Source organism: Equus quagga, chromosome 1 (assembly GCF_021613505.1).
Source record: "Equus quagga isolate Etosha38 chromosome 1, UCLA_HA_Equagga_1.0, whole genome shotgun sequence".
Lineage (NCBI taxonomy): Eukaryota > Metazoa > Chordata > Mammalia > Perissodactyla > Equidae > Equus > Equus quagga.
The window spans coordinates 175,085,199-175,106,975 of record NC_060267.1 but is presented as its reverse complement, the minus strand read 5'-3'; the positions used below and the strand labels follow the sequence as shown (position 1 = coordinate 175,106,975).

General features: G+C 37.4%; 1 protein-coding gene across 1 annotated transcript in view; it reads left to right on the top strand.

Moving 5' to 3' along the window:
* XRN1 (5'-3' exoribonuclease 1) overlaps window positions 1-21,777 on the top strand; it is a 113,494-nt gene that overhangs the window by 81,822 nt on the left and 9,895 nt on the right. The window contains 8 exon segments of the mRNA XM_046681041.1: window positions 59-128; window positions 2,731-2,938; window positions 3,984-4,079; window positions 10,984-11,092; window positions 16,759-16,820; window positions 18,779-18,901; window positions 19,592-19,745; window positions 21,322-21,503. Coding sequence (XP_046536997.1) covers window positions 59-128; window positions 2,731-2,938; window positions 3,984-4,079; window positions 10,984-11,092; window positions 16,759-16,820; window positions 18,779-18,901; window positions 19,592-19,745; window positions 21,322-21,503 — 1,004 coding nt within the window.

Sequence of the window (21,777 nt, the reverse complement as noted above, 5' to 3'; positions counted from 1 at the left end):
AGTTATATGCTGGTTTTTTGTAATGTGATTTTTAAATCTTTCTCTTTTTTTTTAACAGCTAATAGAGAAGCTGATGTACTATTTGAAGTATTATTTGATGAAGAATTTCCTGGAGGCTTAACAATAAGGTTTGTGTTTAAGATGATAGTTATACTTTGTGAAGATCTCCATGTGGCCATTGACTTTACATTACTTATTTGTCCACAATTTGAATTCCTGTTATGTGTGAGACATCATACTTGCTACTGGCAGTGTAACAGTGAATGTCAGACATGCTTTCTACTCTCATGGAGATTTCATTTTAGTGAGGGAGATAATTAAGTAACTGATTACGGTATTATTTAATTAAAATGTGACAAGTGCTGGGAAGGAGAAGTTCAGGTTTCTATAAGAGTATGACCTGTCCTGAGAGTTCCAGAAAAACTTTCTTGAGGAAGTGATATGTAAGATGGGACTTAAAGAATGAATAATAATTAACTGGGGGAAGAGGGAGGAAGAGTGACACGTGGTCAGGAAGAGGGAATAGAATATGCAACAAAGGACATTTTCAGTCATTCAAAAAAACTAAAAGAATGCAAGTGTGTCTGAATTTCAGCAACTACGTAAGATTAGAGTAAGAGAGAAAAGCAAGGACCACACTGTGCAGGAACTTGTAAGCCACCTTTCAGGACATGTTAGGGATCTTAGTATCTTCTTGGTCTTCATCCTCAAAGCAATGTAAAACCATCAGAATCAGAGGTGTGCCATGATCAGATTTGCATTTTTTTAGTGGTTAAATAACTTGAGGAGTAGAAACAGTCTTTGAATTTAGTGACGTGTTATAAGTCTTTGCCACCTGTTTTAGCAGAGTTGTGGCTGCTCAAGCTAGATTGTGGTGGTTTGAGGAGTGAATGGCAGATGTAATAATGGAGGCAGGAGATTGAGCTGAACTCTGAGAAGTTCGACTATGAAGAGAAGAAACAATAACTGGAAGTTAGAAGGTTTGAAGGAAGAGGATTGTCTTGTTTGTTTTTAGTTTAACATGGGTGAGACTTAGGCAAGTCTGTTTTGGGGGAACACTAATAGAAAGTTTAAAGTTGCAGGAAAAAAGATCATGATAGAATAAGAGGCACCGTGGAATATTAGAAAGGGTGAGCTCTCCCACTTAAGCTTTGTGTTACCTTGGGTAGGTCAGTTAAAAGCATTTTGACTCTCAATTTCCTCATCTTTGGTGAAGATACATACTTCACTAAGTTATTGTCAGGATTAAATGAAATCCTTACCAGTTTTCCTTTCTCTCTTCTGAAAACCAATTAGAAAACTGAACTGAAATTAGCTTAGTTTCTTTTTCTCCTCTATTTTGATTAGTGGGTAATTAAAATAAAAAATCGATTATGCTTGTTTAGCCTCTTTGCATAAAATCACAATCTTCAGTCCTTATACCAAGTGATCACCTTCAGAAAGCTATTACTGTTTTGCAATTTGAATGTGCCTGTTGCCCAAAGACTATCCTGTCTGTACTCTTCATATGCAGCAGTGGAGTCTGAGTCCCATATCTGATTTTATTTTTCATGAGAATGTTTGATTACCAGTAACCTTAGCCCGATTACTTTGAAAGTATATTTTGAAGATGATTAACTTTTTTTTTTTCTCAGTCTCTTTTTTTCCCCTTCTAGGTAGAGGCAGTGAATTTCTTGAGGGATAGAGAGCTGTGTAAAAGGTTACCTGCCTATAGTATATTCATTTCTATAATGCAGAATCTTTAAGCATAATTCTCACAAAAGTATTTTCTAGCAATCCTTTTTTTTTTTAAAGACTTTATTTTTTTGCTTTCTCTCCCCAAAGCCCCCCAGTACATAGTTGTATATTCTTAGTTGTGGGTCCTTCCAGTTGTAGCATATGGGACACCACCTCAGCATGGCCTGATGAGTGGTGCCATGTCCGCACCCAGGATTCGGACCAACAAAACCCTGGGCCGCCTCAGTGGAGTGCACGAACTTAACCCTTCGGCCACAGGGCTGGCCCCATCTAGCAATCTTAAAAAGACTTCTCATAAAAGAATTCTATTTCTCCATGATCTTGTAATATAAGGAAATTGTATTCTCACAGAGAAAAAAATAGGTGATAGAGGTGAAAACTTTTGACACGAGAAGCCTTATTTTAGTATCTAATACTTATCAGGCCAGGAAGGAAGGAAACGACAAATACTTGTCTCATAAGCCGGGTCCAGGACTTTAAGATGGGAAGATGAGGATAAAAAAGGGCTGGACTCAACAGTTGATCCAGAGACAAATGTGATCACAGCTAACCTTTGCCCTGTTGTGTGGGTAGAGCCACACTAAGAATGGCTCCACACTCCGGTAGCTCCTGGGCTTTCGTAGCCCAGATGGTACAAACCAATTTTTTAAAGAAGTCTAACGTTTAATTCATAAACTTTTAGTTAGTCGTTATGTTGCAAGCCTTCTGAGGGCAAACTAACACACATTCGCACTTCCAGAACCATACCTCTAGAACACTCTTTTCTTCCCACTTCATAGCACTGAATAGTCTATTTGGAAACTTTCAGAAATGTATCCTCTTATAAATTGAGATCTTTCTATGATTTCAAGTTCCTGAACTGAATTTAAAAGTGATATTTATTAATTCAGATTATGGATTATGGGTTGTCCACCCAAAAATTACTTGATTCTTCTGCTCCCTAGCAGATTTAGTATTATTTCCCTCTGATCTTGATATAACTTTTGCTTTTAGATGTTCACCTGGTAGAGGTTATCGACTGCCGACAAGTGCCTTGGTGAACCTTTCTCATGGGAGTCGCTCTGAAACTGGAAATCAGAAGTTGACGGCCGTTGTGAAACCACAACCAGCTGTGAATCAGTACAGCTCAGCTTCCTCAGTTTCCTCTGGGCATTTGGGAGGCCTGAACCATTCCCCTCAATCACTTTTTGTTCCTACTCAAGTAAGACTCTCAGTCTTTAATTTCTCCCCACCCCCATTACAAATCGCCGGCAGACTTTGTAAGCGACCTAATTCAAGTTAGCTTTTTAAAAAGTTTTGATTTGAGTCAGTTCCAGATTTGTTTTCAGCTAATAGGCTAGTATACTATTGATAGCATTTTACTTCTGTAATAAAATTGTAGTTATAGTAAAGAAGAAATTCATTTATTTAAATAATGAGCTTGGGAATATCTGTTTAAAAAGGTTTTTAATTTTTTCTTATATAACCCAAATGTATCTGCTATGAAATGATAATTTTGAAAGATAAAAGGGAGAAGACTACATCATGTTAATCATAAGCAATTTTCAAGTTTCCACCATGCAGCTCCTGGGTTATTTCCTTTATTTCATCTTCCTGGGAAAAACTGAATTGCTTTGTGTGAGACACTTTATTTAATTCCATGGCGCCAAATCTAAACCACACTCTTCAATGCAATTAATACATGTTTATTGTAGACTAATTAGAAAACACAGATAAGTAGATAATAACAAAGGAAAGAGAAGCAGAAATCCTCTCAAATCTCATAGGTAACCGTGTTAAATTTTGGTGCATATTTTTCCACAGTTTTAATCTGGATGAAATCAGTTCTCCGTAAGTAATAGCTGATTTTTTAATCTATTAGATTAGTTTTGTGTAAGGTGAAGATTTTAAAAATAAAATCGTCAAACGTTAGTTTGAATGAGATAATATGTCAGTGCTTTGGAAGACAAAAGAAATCTTAGTGGCAATATTGATTCCGTGTAATCTTTTGAAGCGTTTGTTATGCTTTAAATACTTTTCAAGAAAACTGTTCAAAAACTTACATATGAAGAAGACCATTTTCACTCCAATAGAATACTTTTATTATTATTATGCTGAGCTCTAGAAAAAAAGAACTGGAATTTCAGATAATGAAAGTTAAGTATCCTACCACTACATAACTTTAATGAATAAATTATTTGATTTTTTTAAGGAATCTTTATTTTTTCATGTTTGAGTTCCTTAAGAATTTTTTTGTGTTTTGCCAGGTACCTACTAAAGATGATGATGAGTTTTGCAGCATTTGGCAGTCCTTACAGGGATCCGGAAAGGTTCAGCACTTTCAGCCAAGTCTACAAGAGAAGGTTAGTATACCTTGTTTGATGGACATTTAATGTTAAAAAATATATTTTTTATATTTCTCTTTCAGGTATGCAATGATTAATCTTCTCCTGAAATCTCATAGAATAGAAATAACAGTTTTGATCATGAATTTTCATAATTCTCTTCAGCCATATATAAAAGTTTTTGGACCAGTCAGTGAGAATATACATAATTTTCTTTTTAAATCAATTTTGGACTTTTTTTTAGTTGTTTACAAAATCATAGTAACGATACAGTCACCCATCGCTTAACGACAGGAATACGTTCTGAGGAATATGTCATTAGGCATTTTTGTCATGCAAACGTCATAATGTACTTATGCAAACGTAGATGGTACACCCTACTACACCCCTAGGCTCTATGGTACTAATCTTTTGGGACCACTGTTGTATATGCAGTCCATCATTGACCAAAATATCGTTATGCAGCACATGTGACGGTATTTTAAATTCAACAAAGGCCTTAAGGGCACTCATTAACTTATTCATTTCCATGTGTAGCTTTATGCTGGCAGTTGGTTGTCTTAAGTATGAATGAGCAAATACACATTCTTGCTAGAGATTAAGAAAAGGAAAGAAATTCTGCTAAAAGGATAGACTCAGATTAAAAAAAGGAAGAATTAAAGGAATGAATTCCTACTACATATTTTGCTAGTTACTGACCAATCTTCTCAGCTTAGTTCGAGAAGGAATGTTCTCTCAGGTTTATAAACCAATAGCCTACACTATGTGAACCTCATTTATTCTAATGGCCTCTAGTGATAAGTGTTATCAGAGCTAGAGGGGGGAAAATAGCAAAGGGAATGATGGTAAAATAAACATAAAAAATGAGAGTGACAAAATACACAGGTCTCCTATGCCAATAAGCTATTATAAATTTTCCTTACATCATCTATAATTCTTTCTACCTAAGTGTAATCCATATCCAGATTTTCAAACCCTCTTTTCCTCTCTCTGTTACTGCTAACCACTCATTCTTCAGGAGTGCTTTGTTATTATTCATTCATTCAACACATATCTATGGAGTACCTCCCATATGCCAGGCGTTCTTCTATGCAGTGAGAATATAGCTGTAAACAAAACAAAAATCCTGGCCCTCAAACAATTAGTATTCCAAGGAGGAGAGGACAGTAAATAAGTAAATTGCATGATATATTAGATGATAATATATAAGTTTGAGAAAAATTACAAGAAAGAGGATAGGGAATTTCAGGGGAAGGGGAGGGGAGGTTTTGCAGTTTCAAATGGAATGATCAGATAACCTTTGAGCAAATATTTGAATGAAATGAGGGTAGGGGACATAGATATCTGAGGGAAGAGTATTGCAGACAAATTCAAAGGCCCTCTTGATGGGAGCCATCCCTAGCATACTGAAGGAAGAGAAAAGAGGGCCATTATGATTGAATCAGTAGGGTGAATTGTGGGAAATGTAGTTAGACAGGTGACACAATACCATGCAGGACCTTCTGGGCAATTTAAGGACATTGGCTTTTACTCAACAAGATGGGAAATCAGTGGAGCGTTTTGAGCTGCAGAGTGACGTGATCTGACTTACCTTTTAATAGTATCACTCTATCTTGATGCTATCAAGCCTGCTATGTTGAGAATAGAATGCAGAGGAGCCAGGATGGAAATAGAAATTAATTAGGAGACTACTGAAATCAAGTTAGAGTTGATCTTGACTTGGACCAGGGTAGTAGGAGCCTGTGAGAAGTGGTCAAATTCTAGACATATTTGAAAGGGATTGCCAGCTGATGATGAACTGGATATGGGAGTTAAAGAGAGAATGGATTAAAGGACGTCACTTTTAAGATCTGAGTAACTAAAAGGATAGAATGGCTGTTAACTGAGTTGTGGAATATTGTGGGTCAAGTAGCTTTGTAGAAGAAGATTAGGAGTTCAATTTTGGACATGGTTAAGTTTGAGATGTATATTAAATATTTAAGTGGAAATAGAGAGTTGGACAGTTGAGTATTTGAATGGAGACGTAGAGTTAGACATTGAGTCTGAAGTTATGGAGGATGCCCAAGCTGGAGAGAGAATATGGGAGTCATCATATTTATAAGTGTGTGTGTGTGTATATCTGTATATCTAAAGAGGTGAATGTAGATTGAGAAGAAGTCGAATCACTTAGCCATAGAGAATTCCATCCTTAAAGAGTCAGAGAGATTAGGTGAAACTGATGAAGAAGACTAAGAAGGAACAGCCAATGAGACAGGAAGAACACCAGGAAAGGGCGGTGTCTAGATGCCAAGTGAAGAATGAATGTCAAGAACATAGTTTTCAACTTGGTCAAATGCTGCTGATGGATCAATTAACATGAAAACAGAGAATTGACCATAGAGTTTAGCACATAAAGGTCACTAGGAACCTTGACAAGAGCAGTTTCAGTAGAGTGATAGGAATGAAATACTGATTAGAGTACGTTTAAGAGAGAAGGGGAGGAGAGAGATTAGAGGCAGCAAATATAGGCAGTTCTTTCAAGGAGTTTTGCTATAAAAGAGAACATTAGGGGCTGGCCCCGTGGCCGAGTGGTTAAGTTCGCGCCCTCTGCTGCAGGCAACCCAGTGTTTCGTTGGTTCGAATCCTGAGCGCGGACATGGCACTGCTCATCAAGCCACGCTGAGGCAGCGTCCCACAAGCCACAACTAGAAGGACCCACAACGAAGAATATAGAACTGTATCTCAGGGGGCTTTGGGGAGAAAAAGGAAAAGAATAAAATCTTAAAAAAAAAAGTTTGTTAAAAAAAAGGGGAACATTACCCTGAGTCCCCTCTTGTTTTTCCCTATTTGTTCAACTTCTTTATTTTTTTAATTTTTTTTAAGATTGGCACCTGAGCTAAACAACTGTTGCCAATCTTTTTTTTTTTCTTCTTTTTATTCCCAAAGCCCCCAGTACATACTTGTATGTTCTAGCTGTAGGTCATCTGGTTGTACCGCCTCAGCATGGCCTAATGAATGGTGCCATGTCCTTGCCCAGGATCTGTCCGAACTGGCAAAACCCTAGGCCACCAAAGCGGAGCACACGAACTCAACCACTCACCCCCGGGACTGGCCCCCTCAACTTCTTTATTAACCTCTACTCTTCCAGCCTTTCTAGTGGGGACTCAACTCCCCAAAACTCAACGATAGTTTTCTTTTCCTTTTTGCCTTATTGCTTGACAGGTGACTTTGGCACTTACCTCTCTGCTGATTACCACTCAATCTATGTCTCTGATTCCAACCTCTCAAACAAGATCTAACCTGATGTCTCTGACTTTCTAGAAGACAGGTATAGACGGATACCCCACTCTCACCTCAACCATAAGATGTCTCAGAATTCACTTTGCCTATGGCCTCTTCTATCTTTTTTTCTAATACTGCCATCTCTCCAAGCACATAATCTGAAAAGCATGGAGTCAAAAATGTTTGCTCTTTCTCTCTAGTATTTTTTCGCAATGAGACCTCACATCTGTTTACTTCTTCTCGATTCCCACAGATGGACCTTAGGTTGTCATCCTAGGCCTAGACTACCCTCCTTTCTGTGCTTCCTGTTTCTTATCTCTTTCTTTTCTAGTTCTTCTTACATAGTAGTGCCTGATTAATCTTTCCTAAAGATCCATTCACCTGTGGCATATTAGGGCAAAGTAATTAGGCAGAGCTCCTGGGTTTGAACTCAGTTTATGCCCTAAGGCAGTGTGGTGTGACAAATCTGGCATTGGACTCAGAATCGGGAAATCAGATTTTGTGACTCAAATTAAGCAAATCAAATTTCCCTGGGCCTCAGTGGCCTCATGTACAAAATTAAGGCATTCGACTTAGGTGACCTCGGAGATCTTTTCCAGCCCTAAAATAGTGTTATTCAAATTTCTACTATGTATAAGGGTCCCTGTTTAGTACCACTGGAATTCAACTGCAACTTAAACTAATATTTAAGCCTTTCGTAATCTAACTCCACCTAATTCTCGTATAGAGTATGTCCAACTATTGTGTAAAATGGTCTATTCCAGTCAAATCGGTCTCTTTATTTTCTCTTTCCCACAAACAGATAATTCCTATATTAGATTATGTGTTCTTATCGTTCCTTCTACTTAGGATGCCCTTTCCTCTCTCACTGCCAAAATTCCCCTAGGTCTCAGTCAAGGGCTACTAGTTATGTTACCACTTGTCTCCTTGAGATGGAACTCAACAGTTGATAGTATATTTCCTCAGAATCTTCTACATGCATCTCCTGTTACTGGATGCTGTTTCATTATTTATATTTCTTGAAAACTCTCATGTTTTATCTCCTGTATGTTCCAAGAATTATGAGCCACCATGTATAACACTTATATCCACGAAACATTAATAAGCAGTCTGGTATTCATCTGATGAGCAGATTCTAGAGAACTCAACATAATAAAAAAAAAGTATTCAAGCTTGTGGAAAAGGTAAAACTATAGGGACAGTAAAAAGATCAGTGGTTGCCAGGAGTTAGGGGGAAAGGGAGGGATGAATAGGCAGAGCACAGAAGATTTTTAGGGCACTGAAAATACTCTGTATGATACTGTAATGGTAGATACATGTCATTATACATTTGTCCAAAGCCATAGAATGTACAACACCAAGAGTGAACCCATTGTAAACTATAGACTTGGAGTGATAATGATGTGTCAATGTGAGTTCATCAACTGTAACAAATATACTGCTCTACTGGGGGATGTTGATAATGGGGAAAGCTATGCATGTGTGGGAGCATGGGGTATGTGGGAAATCTCTGTACCTTCCTCTCAGTTTTGTTGTGAACCTAAAACTGCTCTTTAAAAAAAGTCTTTAAAGAAAAATTCAAGTGTTGGGGCCAGCCCCATGGCCGAGTGTTTGGGTTCATGTGCTCCGATTCGGGAGCCCAGGAGTTCACCAGTTTGAATCCTGGGCATGGATGTGGCACCGCTTGTCAAGCCATGCTGGGGCAGCGTCCCACATGCCACAACTGGAAGGACCCACAATTAAAAATATACAACTATGTACTGGGGGACTTTGGGGAGAAAAAAGAAAAATAAAATCTTTAAAAGAAAAATTCAAGCGTTTATTGGCAAAATATGATAAGGTGACTAACACAAATAGCTTTAAGTATCAAATAGAACAACAAAAAAACTATACTCAAAACTAGAGTATTTTCTAATTAAATTTATGGCACACTTTTTCTCTGAAATGGTACTGTGAACATGAGTTTTAGAACTCCAATGTCAGCTCTCCTATTATTTAGTTCTATAACCAAATTAATTTATCACTTTGATCCTCAGTTTACTCAACTATAAAATGGAATCAAAATACCCCATAGCATTTTTATGATTGTAGCATTTTTATAATGATATTAAGATAATCGATGCAAAGTACATCTTACCATGCCTGTCACATACTAGATACACAATATTCGTTCTTACCTTTCTATTGATCCGATATTCTAATTCCCTACCTTAGAGTCACATTCCCCTATAATGTACCGCTGTAGCCCAAAATCCCACCAGCCACTGTGCCATGCAGATAGAAATCTCTTCGCCCTTTTGACTCTCCAAGACTAAAGAGCCCTGGGTGTTCCTGTGCATATGCGTTCGTTGGACCTGCCTTCACACTCTGGTGCATATCACAGCTATTTGGGAACATGCCCACTGCCAAATAGAACATGATGTGTCTTTGCACCTGGTGTTTATTTGTCTGTGCTCAGAAGAAAATAAATAGGGCTCACCAAAAGCAAAATTGTGAAATGATTAATTTGTATTGACCATCTCCAGCCTCTGCTTTTGCTTCCTCTTCCCACTATCTGTGGCAAATTTTGTCTCTTTTTGCTTTCAGGCCTCCTTTCCCTATCAGAAAACAAAAGGATCTGATGTGATCTTTATATGAAACTTACTCATGCCATTTTCTAATTCTTTCCGTTCATGCACTGTCTCAATTACTGTAGCTTTATAGTCAGTCTTGCCATCTGGTAGTAGTCTTCCATCATTTGAAAACCTTGACAATATAAACATTAATTGATGAAATCAGGTATTGGGGGAAAGGATGTGGAAGGGCTAATATCCTCAACTTTTATAACAGACAGAAATGATGAATTTTCAAAAACCTTTTAATGGAAATTTTTAAAATCATGAAGTGTTGGGCCAGTCCAGTGGCGCAGCGGTTAAGTTTGCACGTTCTGCTTCTCAGCGGCCCAGAGTTCACCAGTTGGGATCCCAGGTGCAGACATGGCACCGCTTGGCAAAAGCCATGCTGTGGTAGGCGTCCCACGTATAGAGTAGAGGAAGATGGGCATGTATGTTAGCTCATGGCCAGTCTTCCTCTGCAGAAAGAGGAGGATTGGCAGTAGTTAGCTCAGGGCTAATCTTCCTCAAAAAAAAATCATGAAGCAAAGAGAATAGTATAATGAACCCACAAGTACCCATCCCTTGCCTTGCGCTCGTCCAACCCTATTCTTCTATAACACCCACTCATTTCCCAACCTCCCCACCACAAAGATAGAATTATTTTGAAGCAAATCTAGAGGGATCTTTGGAGGCTAATATTTCTATTGTAAAGAAACGTTTACCTGAAGTTTAATCTTTTCTTTAGTTTCTGTATTAACTTAAAGCAAAGTTAGATTTAATTCTATTGAAAGTAGCATTTTTGTAAAATGATAGTTTTCTGTGTATCTTGCTATTTAAGTAATGCATAGAGAAACATTTGGAGTGATGATTATTATGTTAATAATGGTTGTTTCTGGGTGGTGGAATTTGGTTAAGTTCTCTATCCTTTTCTCTGTTACTTAAATTTTTTTCTATTGAGCTATGTAACTTTTATAAAAATAATAAAGTATTTATTAAACATTGAGGAAAAGAAGTAGTTATAACATTAAGAGTTTATTTAAATCATTTATAAGAATTTTAACTTTCAGGGTGCAGTTCTACCTCAAGAAATCAGTCAAGTAACTCAGCATCATAAATCTGGCTTTAATGACAACAGTGTTAAATGTCAGCAAAGAAAACATGAGCCTCACAGAAAATGTAAGTTTTAAGTAGGAAAAGTATATTCTGGAAAAGTGCTAACTGCTTCCTTTTATTTTTATTAATTAATAGCTTTACTGAGTTATAATTCACATACCATAAAATTCATCCTTTTAGAGTTTTTTGGTATTTTCATAAAGTAGTACAACCTATGCCACTATCTGAGTTTAGAACATTTTCATCACCCCAAAAAGAAATACCATACCTATTAGCAATCATTCCTCTAGCCCCTGGCAACCACTGATTTACTTTCCACCTCCATGGATTGACCTATTCTGGACATTTCATATGAATAGAATCATAAAATATGTGGCCTTCTGTGACTGGCTTTCCTTCACTTGGCATAATGTTTTCAAGGTTCATCTATGTTGTAGCATGTATCAGTACTTCATTCCTTTTTTTGGCTGAATAATATTCCATTGCACATTTTCTTTGTTCATTCATTGATGGACATTTGGATTGTTTCCACTTTGGGGCTATCATGAATAATGCTGCTGTGAATATCCATGTACAGGATTCTGTGTGAACATATGTGAGCAATTCTCCTGAGTATATACAAAGGAGTGGAATTACTGAGTCATGTCTTGACTCTATGTCTAACTTTTTGTAGAACTACCAAACTGTTTTCCAAAATGACTGTACCATTTTAATTCCCAGCAGCAGTATATGAGGGCCAGTTTTTCCACATCCTCCATTACACTTGTTATTGTCCATCTTTTTTATTATAGCCATCCTAGTAGATGTAAAGTGGAGCCTCCTTGTGGTTTTCATTTGCAATTCATTAATGATTAACAACATTGAGCATCTTTTCATGTGCTTATTGGCTGTTTGTATATCTTCTTTGGAGAAATGTCTATTTGGATCCTTTGTTCATTTTTAAATTGGGTTATTTGTCTTTTTATTCTTGAATTACAATAGTTCTTTATGTATTCTTATACTAAATGCTTATTCAGTAGTTCATTTGCAAATATATGCTCTCATTCTGTGGATTGTCTTTTAACTTTCTTTATAGTGTTCTTGAAAAGCAAGTTTTAAATTTTGATCAAGTTCAATTTACCTATTTTTTTCTACTTTTTCTTTGGTTGCTTTTGCTTTAGGTGTCATAAATAAGAATCCATTGCCTAATCCAAGGTTACAAAGATTTATACTTATGTTTTCTTCTAAGAGTCTTATTGTTTTGTTTTTTAAAGATTGGCACCTGAGCTAACATCTGTTGCCAATCTTCTTTTTTTTTTCCTTATTGTCCCCAAAGCCCCCCAGTACATAGTTGTATATTCTAGCTGGAGGTCTTTCTGGTTGTGCTACATGGGACACCGCCTCAGCATGGCTTGATGAGCGGTGCCATGTCTGTGCCCAGGATGTGAACTGGCAAAACCCTGGGCCACTGAAGCAGAGCACACGAACTTAACCACTTGGCCACAGGGCTGGCCCTGAGTTTTATAGTTTTAATTCTTTTTTTTTCTTCTTTTTTTTTTTTTTCCTTGTTCTCCCCAAAGCCCCCCGGTACATAGTTGTATATTCTTAGTTGTGGGTCCTTCTAGTTGTGGCATGTGAGATGCTGCCTCAGCGTGGCTTGATGAGCGGTGCCATGTCCGCGCCCAGGATTCGAACTGACGAAACACTGGGCTGCCTGCAGCAGAGCAATGCAAACTTAACCACTCGGCCACGAGGCCGGCCCCTATAGTTTTAATTCTTAAATTTAGGTCTTTTTTCCATTTTTGACTGTTTGTATATGGTATGAGGTAGGGGTCCATATTCATTCTTTTGCATGTGAAGTTCTAGTTGTCCCAGCACTGTTTGCTAAAACACTTATTTCCCCCATTGAATTCTCTTGGCACTCTTGTCAAAAAATAATTGACCATGCATGTATGGGTTTATTTCTGGCATCTCAGTTCCATTCCACTGATCTGTATGCCATCTTTATGCAAACAACACACCATGTTAATTGCTATTGCTTTGTTATAAGTTTTGAAATTGGGAAGTTTTTGTTCCTCCAACTTTGATTTTCTTTTTCCAGATTGTTTTATCTGTTCTGGTCCCTTGCATTTCCATATGAATGTTCAGATCAGCTTGTCTCTCTCTACAAAAATGGCAGCTGGAGTTTTTATAGGGATTGCGTTGAATCTGTCGATCACTTTGGGTAGTATTGGCATCTTAGCAATATTGGCTTCCCATCCGTGAACACAAAATGTCTTTCCATTGTGTAAGTCTTCTATAATTTCTTTCAGTGATGTCTTGTAGTTTTCGGTGTACAAGTCTTACACTTTTTTAGTTGAATTTATTCCTATGTATTTTATTCTTTTTAATGCTGTTGTCAATGGTGCTGTTTTCAGTTGGAATGGAATGGAATTTCTTTTTTTTGGATTGTGCATTGCTAGTTATAGAAGTAAAACTGACTATTGTATATTGATCTTGTATCCGACCGTCTTACTGAACTTGTTAATTAGCCCTAATTTTTTTGTGACTTCTGAAAATAGAGAGAATCACATTTCTTCCTATATAATCTGGATGCCTTTTATTTCTTTTTCTTGCCTAATTTCTGTGGCTAGAACCACCAGTACAATATTGAATAGAAGTGGTAAGAGTGAACATCCTTATCTTGTCTTGATCTTAGGGAAAAACTTTCTATCTTTCAGCATTAAGTGTAATGTTAGCTGTAGGGTTTCGGTAGATGCCATTCATTAAGATGAGGAAGTCCCCTTCTATTCCTAGGTGGTGGTTGTTTTCTTGGAGGGATGTTAGATTTTGTCAAATCCTATTTCTGTGTCTATGGAGGTAACCATATGGATTCTGTCCTTTATTCAATTAATATGGTGTATTCCATTGATTGTTTTTCATATGTTGAACCAACCTTGTATTTCTAGGATAAACCCCACTAGGCCATGGTATATAATCCTCTGTCTGTGCTACAAGATTTGATTTGCTGGTATTTTGTTGAGGATTTTTTGTATCTGTATTCATAAGGGATATTTTAAATTTTCCTTTCTTGTGTTCTCTTTGGTTTTGACATCATGGTAATACTGACCTCAGAGAATGTTGAGACTAACTTTGAAAGAGCTGTAGCCTCATTCTGATCTCTCTGGTGGCAGCCAGGCTATTAGTTTCCACCAAAAATACCGGCTGTTGTTTTTGAGGGCTCCATGGAACTGGAGAGTGGGGAATGGGACTACGGCAAATTAGAATGCCACAAAGATCACTGTTCTAACCGAGATTCAGCCTTTTTCTGGAGTAAACACTCCCTGGATTGCTGCAAGCCTTTGATTAACTTTCATAGCTCTGAAAATTTGGATTCTGGTAATTTATGCCCATTTTCTCATTGCTTTTATGGAGGAGAGAATTTTTAGAGATTCTTACTGTGACATTTTTGCTGATGTCCCCTCACTAACTACTTTTTGAGATAAATTTTATTTAGAGTAATCCTACTTTTTTGTGTATAAACACTTGCCAATTAAATTAGTCCAAACTATATTACAGATTTTTGTTAAAAATATGTACAAATATTTTGTTGTTAATATTCCCTTACATAATTTATATAGTTTTACTCTTTTCATTGCTTTAGTAGGGTCTACTGTGTTCCAGGCACAGTAGGGAATGCAGATGCAGGCATGAGAATCGTCATCTTGAAGTTACTTTTTCTCTTCTCTTGATCAAAGTATTCCCAAATTGCAGCCAATTGCTCATTAGGCTCAAAATATGATTCATTTGTTATTCATTCTTTTATTTATACAACTGCTACCTATTGAGCTATTATGTGCAAGGTACTGTTCTAGGTGCTAGGAATATATGAGCGAACAAGACAGACAAGTTTTCTGGCCTAATGGACTTTATACTCTAAGGTGGAGACTGATAATAGGCAAACAAACAATAAATTCCATAATCTGTAGTAATGATAAGTGTTATGATGAAAAATAAAGCAGATTAAGAGGAAAGAGTGATAGGGTGCTATTTTAAATACGGCAGTCAAGGAATGCCTCTCTGAGGACATAGCATTTGAGCAGAGGCCCAAATAAAAAGGGAGTGGAATGGGATAAGCTATGCAAAAAGCTTAGTGAAGAGCTTTCCAGCAGAGGAAGTACACAATCCTGAGTCTGATTTATTATATTTAATATATGCATGGTATTTTTTGTATTTATATATTACATGTAGTATAACGGGAGTAGTCTTTTAAAATATTTTTCTAGGGGCGGGTCCAGTGGCACAGCAGTTAAGTGCGCACGTTCCACTTCGGTGACCCAGGGTTCAGATCCCGGGTGCAGACATGGCACCACTTGGCACGCCATGCAATGGTAGGCGTCCCACTTATAAAGTAGAGGAAGATGGGCATGGATGTTAGCTCAGGGCCAGCCTTCCTCAGCGAAAAGAGGAAGATTGGCAGCAGTTAGCTCAGGGCTAATCTTCCTCAAAAATGAAAAAATAAAATATTTTTCCAAAAAGCTATTTTCAAAAAAAATTTTGTGGTTTTATAATTTTGGTTCAATTTGATAACTGTAAAGTATTTTTGCAACAATATCTATAAGTTATTTTTGGTTCTTCTATATTTTAAGTTAATTTGGATTAATGTTCCTATAAATCTATAAATATAGCTTAAAAATTATTTAATTGAAATGCATTGTGATTTTTCTTTAAATTATTATTTACATAAATATGTGTAAACTATTTGCATTATCTGGGATTCCAGTTAGCTTTCTTGTGTGTATGTCTCAACAAAGGTTGAATGTCCATACATATCAAACTCACTTTTTCTTTTGCTGCTTTTTGCAAGATTACTTCCTCCCTTTCCTCTCTTCCTTGCCTCCATTACCTTCCTCCTCTCCCTCCCCCTTTCTTTTCCTCCCTCTCTGTTCCCTCTCTTCCCTTCTCTTTCCGTCTTTCTCCCTTCCTTCCCTCCTCTCTCATCCCATCCTTTCCCTCCCTCCACCCTCTCCCCCTACTTCTTTCCTCACCCTTTCTTACCTCCCTCCCTTATTCCCTCCTTGCTTCCTTCCTACTTTCTTCCCTCCCTTTCTTCCTTCTTCTAATTCATCCTTTTCATTTCCCCTACCATTCCCCCAGTTTCCCCTTAACAGGAATACTAAAATAGCTTCCTAATTGGTGTCTCGCTTTCCTTCTGTCTATCCAATAAGCCACTGCTGTATTTTAATCTTCCTAAGGCACGATTCTGATCACATCACTACCTGCTCAAAACCTTTCTATGATTGATTGTCCGTTGCCTACCAGTTTAATTCCCTGGTCTTCAAAACCTTGCAGATTATGGCTCCAACCTACTTCTCTAATTCAATTAAGCTCCACTATACTCCTTAACCTCCAGTGGATCTGATCTGGTCTATTTAGAGTTCCATAAACACATTACCTGCTGTCTGCTTCCGTGTCTTTTCTCCTATTATTTCCTTTGCCTGTAATACTTAGCCTCCTATTCTGCCCTTTGGAAACCTACCAGCCTTCAAAGCTCAGTTAGAAGCCACTTTTCCTTTTCCCTTATTGTTGTCATCTGTGAATATCTCTTCTACCCCTCATCTAGATTATAAGACTCCTCAAAATCGGGGCCTTTTTCTTCTTGGAATTATGTGACTCTAACACAGTTCCTTGCTATAGTAAATATTTGGTGAATTTAATTGGTGTGCAGCAAGTTCTTTCATTTACCAAAATTTCTATTTTTTTGTTTCTAGTTAAAGAAGAGTGTAAAAGTCCTAAAACAGAGAGTCGGTCACAAAAAATGTCACATAAGCAGGTAAGCTTTCTTAAAATCAGATTTCTAGTAGCCAACTTTTGATTGCATTTGGTGGCTCTGTGGCATCTGACTGAATTTTGCAGCCCTTTCAACCAAATCCATGAGGTGTGTTGCATGATGGTTGCTAAAGCCTGACAGTCACTTGGCTGGAAGGTTGCACAGGTAGAGTCTGGGATCTGGAACTTGAGATACTTGAAGTCCTTGTTCTGCTGTTTAATAGCTGGGTAGCTTTTGGCAATTCTCTACACCTCTCACAGCCTCAATTTCTTCATCTTTAAAGTGGAGATAGGGGCTGGCCCCGTGGCGCAGCAGTTAAGTGCACACATTCCGCTTCAGCGGGCTGGGGTTTGCCAGTTTGGATCCCGGGTGCAGACATGGCACCGCTTGGCAAAAGCCATGCTGTGGTAGGTGTCCCACGTATAAAGTAGAGGCAGATGGGCATAGATGTTAGCTCAGGGCCATTCTTCCTCAGCAAAAAGGGGAGGATTGGCAGCAAGTGTCAGCTCAGGGCTAATCTTCCTCAAAAAAAAAAAAAAAGTAAAATAAAATGAAGATAAAAATAGAGCATTTGGGGACCAGCCCAGTGGCACAGCAGTTAAGTTTGCACACTGCTTCAGCAGCCGGGGGTTTACGAGTTCGGATCCCAGGCACAGACCTACACACTGCTTATCAAGCCATGCTGTGACAGATGTCCCACATACAAAGTAGAGGAAGATGGGCACGGATGTTAGCTCAGGGCCAGTCTTCCTCAGCAAAAAGAGGAGGATTGGCAGCAGATGTTAGTTCAGGGCTAATCTTCCTAAAAAAATGATCATTTCTCTCTATATATAATTGGTCCATACATACACACATACATAATAGAAACATACCTGCATACATAAATGTGTGTGTGTGTATATATCTATAAAATATGTGAAATTATGCTTATATACAATGAAAGTATATGGATCAACAAAGTTAACAGTTAATTCTGTGGAGTTAAGTTGATGGAGGAAGCTGAGATCATTTATGTTTTATTTTGTATAGTCTCTGCTGTTTGATAAGGAGTATGTATACATTTTATAATCAAAGAATAACAAATTTTTAATCTAAAAAATCAACATATACACTTATGTGCATTTTATGTGTGTGTATTATATTTTAATGCAGAGTTTGAAAAAATTAGATCTCTTATAATAAAACAAGTAATATATTAAATTTATAAAAGATGTCTTACCAGAATATTTGGCACATAATAGGTTCTCAGTAAGTGGAACCCATTAATATTTAGATATCAGTCAGTGGTCGAATTACATGACTGTTAAGGCCCTCTCCTTTTGAAACTCATATGCTATAATTTCCTTTCTTCTAGAAAAGGGATTCATAAACTTTGTGCCATGGACCTCTTTGGTAAAGACTGTGGACTCTTTCTCAGAAAAATGTTTTTAATGCTAAAATAAAACACATAAGATTTGAAAGGAAATCAGTTATATTGAAATGCAGTTAGAATGGTTTATTGCGTACATTCATAGTTGAAGGGAAGGAAGATGAACATGTAACTGTTTTCCTCATCCAAGTTTAGCCCCCTTTTGTTCTTATGACACAAAAGGGAGAATAGCACATAAAAAAGTTTGTAGCAGTTTATTTAGAACATTATTAAGTAGTAACTATAAATTTTATTTCCACAAGAAGCTCATTCTTACTCTTTTATAGACGTTTGGAGGGCCTGCCAAATGTAATATTAAGCTATTGAAGAGAAATGAAAGTGCAGAAGTCTCAGAAAGCCAAAAGGTTGTGACTGGTTATACAAATGCTATTGATAAGGTAGAAGACCATTTATTCAATTTCTCTTCCCAAACTTTAACACCTGGGAAGATGATTGAGTGAAAATTAAGTATATTATTTTCGTATATAAAACTCCTAGCTTTTTCTGTGTCCTTGTACTTTTACCGTCATGCATAAAATGTTTATTCTTTTAGCCTACCCCTGGAATTGAGAAGTTTTTAGCATCTTTGAATATCTCCAAAGAAAGTGGAGTGCAGTCATCGCATTTTGAAGAGCCTCCGAGTGAAGAGCATTTGTCACCACAGTCATTTGCTATGGTTCGTAGTCTGTAGGAGCTTTTGTGCTATAGTAATTTCACTCTTGTTGGCTGTTCATACATACCCTATACAACTGTTAAAACACTTTTCTCTCATGTAGACTAGTGTATTGCATCATTCTTGTCATCCTATGAGGAAAACCAGGTTGCCCTGGGCAGTTCAACCATCTTTTTCTTTTTTTCTCTTTAGACCATAGCTCCTTGCTTTTCAGACATTACTTCTAGGTGATTTGGTCAAAAGCTAATCAGAGGGGCCTGCCCCATGGCCGAGTGGTTTAGTTCGCACGTTCTGCTTTGGCGGCCCAGGGTTTCACCAGTTCACATCCTGGGCGTGGACATGGCACTGCTCATCAGGCCACACTGAGGCAGCGTCCCACATGCCACAACTAGAAGGACCCACAACTAAAAATACACAACTATGTACCGGGGGGCTTTGGGGAGAAAAAGGAAAAATTTTTTTAATCTTTAAAAAAAAAAATTAAGCGGAAGGATAAGTATTATTTCTATGCCAGGATATGTGGGTAATTTTTTTTTAACTCTAGGCTATTGATTTTCCATATTCTCTATCAGTTATCATCTTAATTTTTAACAACGTAACTTGTTAAAAGAAGGATTAGTAAGCTCTGTAACTCTGATGTTAACTTTTCTCCCCTTATCCCCACCATCTCCATACCAATCATTTTCAAAACAGAAGGGAACACGGATGCTTAAAGAAATTCTAAAAATTGATGGCTTTGACACTGTGGACCATAAGAACGAAATAAAACAGTTTGGTAATGAAATTTCCTCTAATAGAAGAGATGAATATGGATCTGCCTCACAGCCTAAACAAAATAAGAAATTAAGTAAGTAAGCTAAGTACTATTACTAATAACCAACATCATTTCAAAAATTCAGTTCATTTGGGTTTTTTTATCATGGGCTTTTTAAAGATAAAACTACTTTTATTTTTAAAAGAATATACTTAAGAATAATAAGAGTATAACTTTTATGCTTATGTCAATTATATATTAATATAACTATGTAACTAATAGATCAATAGTCCCTAAATGTCTTCTTGTGATTACTTAAATATCTGTTACAGATACTCATTGTGTAGATCCTTAGCCTGGAAAGATTTCCACATTCTAGTTTTTTTCCTCAGTAATTTAAAAATGATTATTGGGGCCGGCCCGGTGGCACAGTAGTTAAGTGCACACATTCTGCTTTGGTGGCCCGGGGTTCGCTGGTTTGGATCCCGGGCACAGACATGGCACCGCTTGTCAAGCCGTGCTGTGGCAGGCGTCCCACATAGAAAGGAGAGGAAGATGGGCACAGATGTTAGCTCAGGGCCAGTCTTCCTCAGCAAAAAGAGGAGGATTGGCAGCGGATGTTAGCTCAGGGCTAATCTCCCTCAAAATAAATAAATAAATAAAATAAAAATGATAATATAAAATAAATAATAAAATTTTTAAAAAGTAACTTTTGGGGCTGGCCCCGTGGCCGAGTGGTTAAGTTCGCGCGCTCCGCTGCAGGCAGGCCAGTGTTTCGTTGGTTCAAATCCTGGGCGCCGACATGGCACTGCTCATCAAACCACGCTGAGGCAGCGTCCCACATCCCACAACTAGAAGGACCCACAACGGAGAATATACAACTATGTACTGGGGGGGAGCTTTGGGGAGAAAAAGGAAAAAATAAAAAATCCTAAAAAAAAAAAAAAGTAACTTTTACTTTATTTCAATGTAATGAAAAAAATCATCCGGCTTAGAGTGAAGAGCTCAGAATTCAGCCCATGTTACAGAACTAACGAGCCCTGTGACTTTGGGCAAGCCGCTTAGCTTTTTTCTCACTCTCTAATAGTGAGAGGTTCAGATCCTTTCGTCACTGGGGTATGTTCTTGTCCTCTTAGTGAGTTTGTTGATCATAAAGAATATGAACTTTCAGAAATTTTTAATCATCTTCTATATAAAAGTATTTAGACTTAATTTTAGAAAAACTTTTAAGAAGCATCATTTTGGAGCAACAAAAACATGCATCCATGAGTCTCAGAATGTACGATAAAATTTTGAATCCAAACCCTCCAAACTTAGGAGTTAGTTGTAAACCAGCTCGAGAAAGCCTTTGCTTGTTCAAATTTTGCCTGTAACGTAACTATGTAGTCGTTAATCTCTCAAGATGTTAATTTTTGGCAGTCAGCTACTTATCATATTTTAAAGTCTTTATCATAATCATGTATCATTAATCAGTTATAGTCATCTAAAAAATCCTTACTGAATTCTTAGTAATTTTAGACAATACTAAATAGTTCTTGTGTTTACTTCCTGGGAGATTCCTCTTTTCACCTTTTAACAGTTTCCTGCTTGTATTCTCTAAAACCCTGTGATAATTGCATAGTTTGAGATACTTTTTAATATAGATGTGTGCTTTTCTCTTTTTTGGTAGCATCTTGTATGAACAAGGCTCACAGTGCTAGTGAGTACCGTAGTGCTCAGTCTATGGACAATGTGTGTTGGCCTGTTCCCAGCCACATCCCTCCTGTGTCCACACCAGTAACTGAACTTTCTCGAATTTGTTCTCTTGTTGGAATGCCACAACCAGATTTCTCCTTTCTTAGAACACCACAGGTATAGTATACTAATTGTTCATTTACATGAGTTCTTTAACACTGAGCCTAAATAAATTGACTGAAAGTCTTTGGCTAGAAATAATATAATGGGGCTGATTTTTTTTTACTTTATGAACACCATAGATTTCTAATTCTCACTCTGGTTGTTCCATTTATGCGTTACCAGAGCCATTTCAAACTTTTCGGTCTCAGAAACTCCACACTTTTTGTTTCTTGAGGAAGATTAGCCCTGAGCTAACATCTGCCACCAAGCTTCCTCTTTTTGCTGAGGA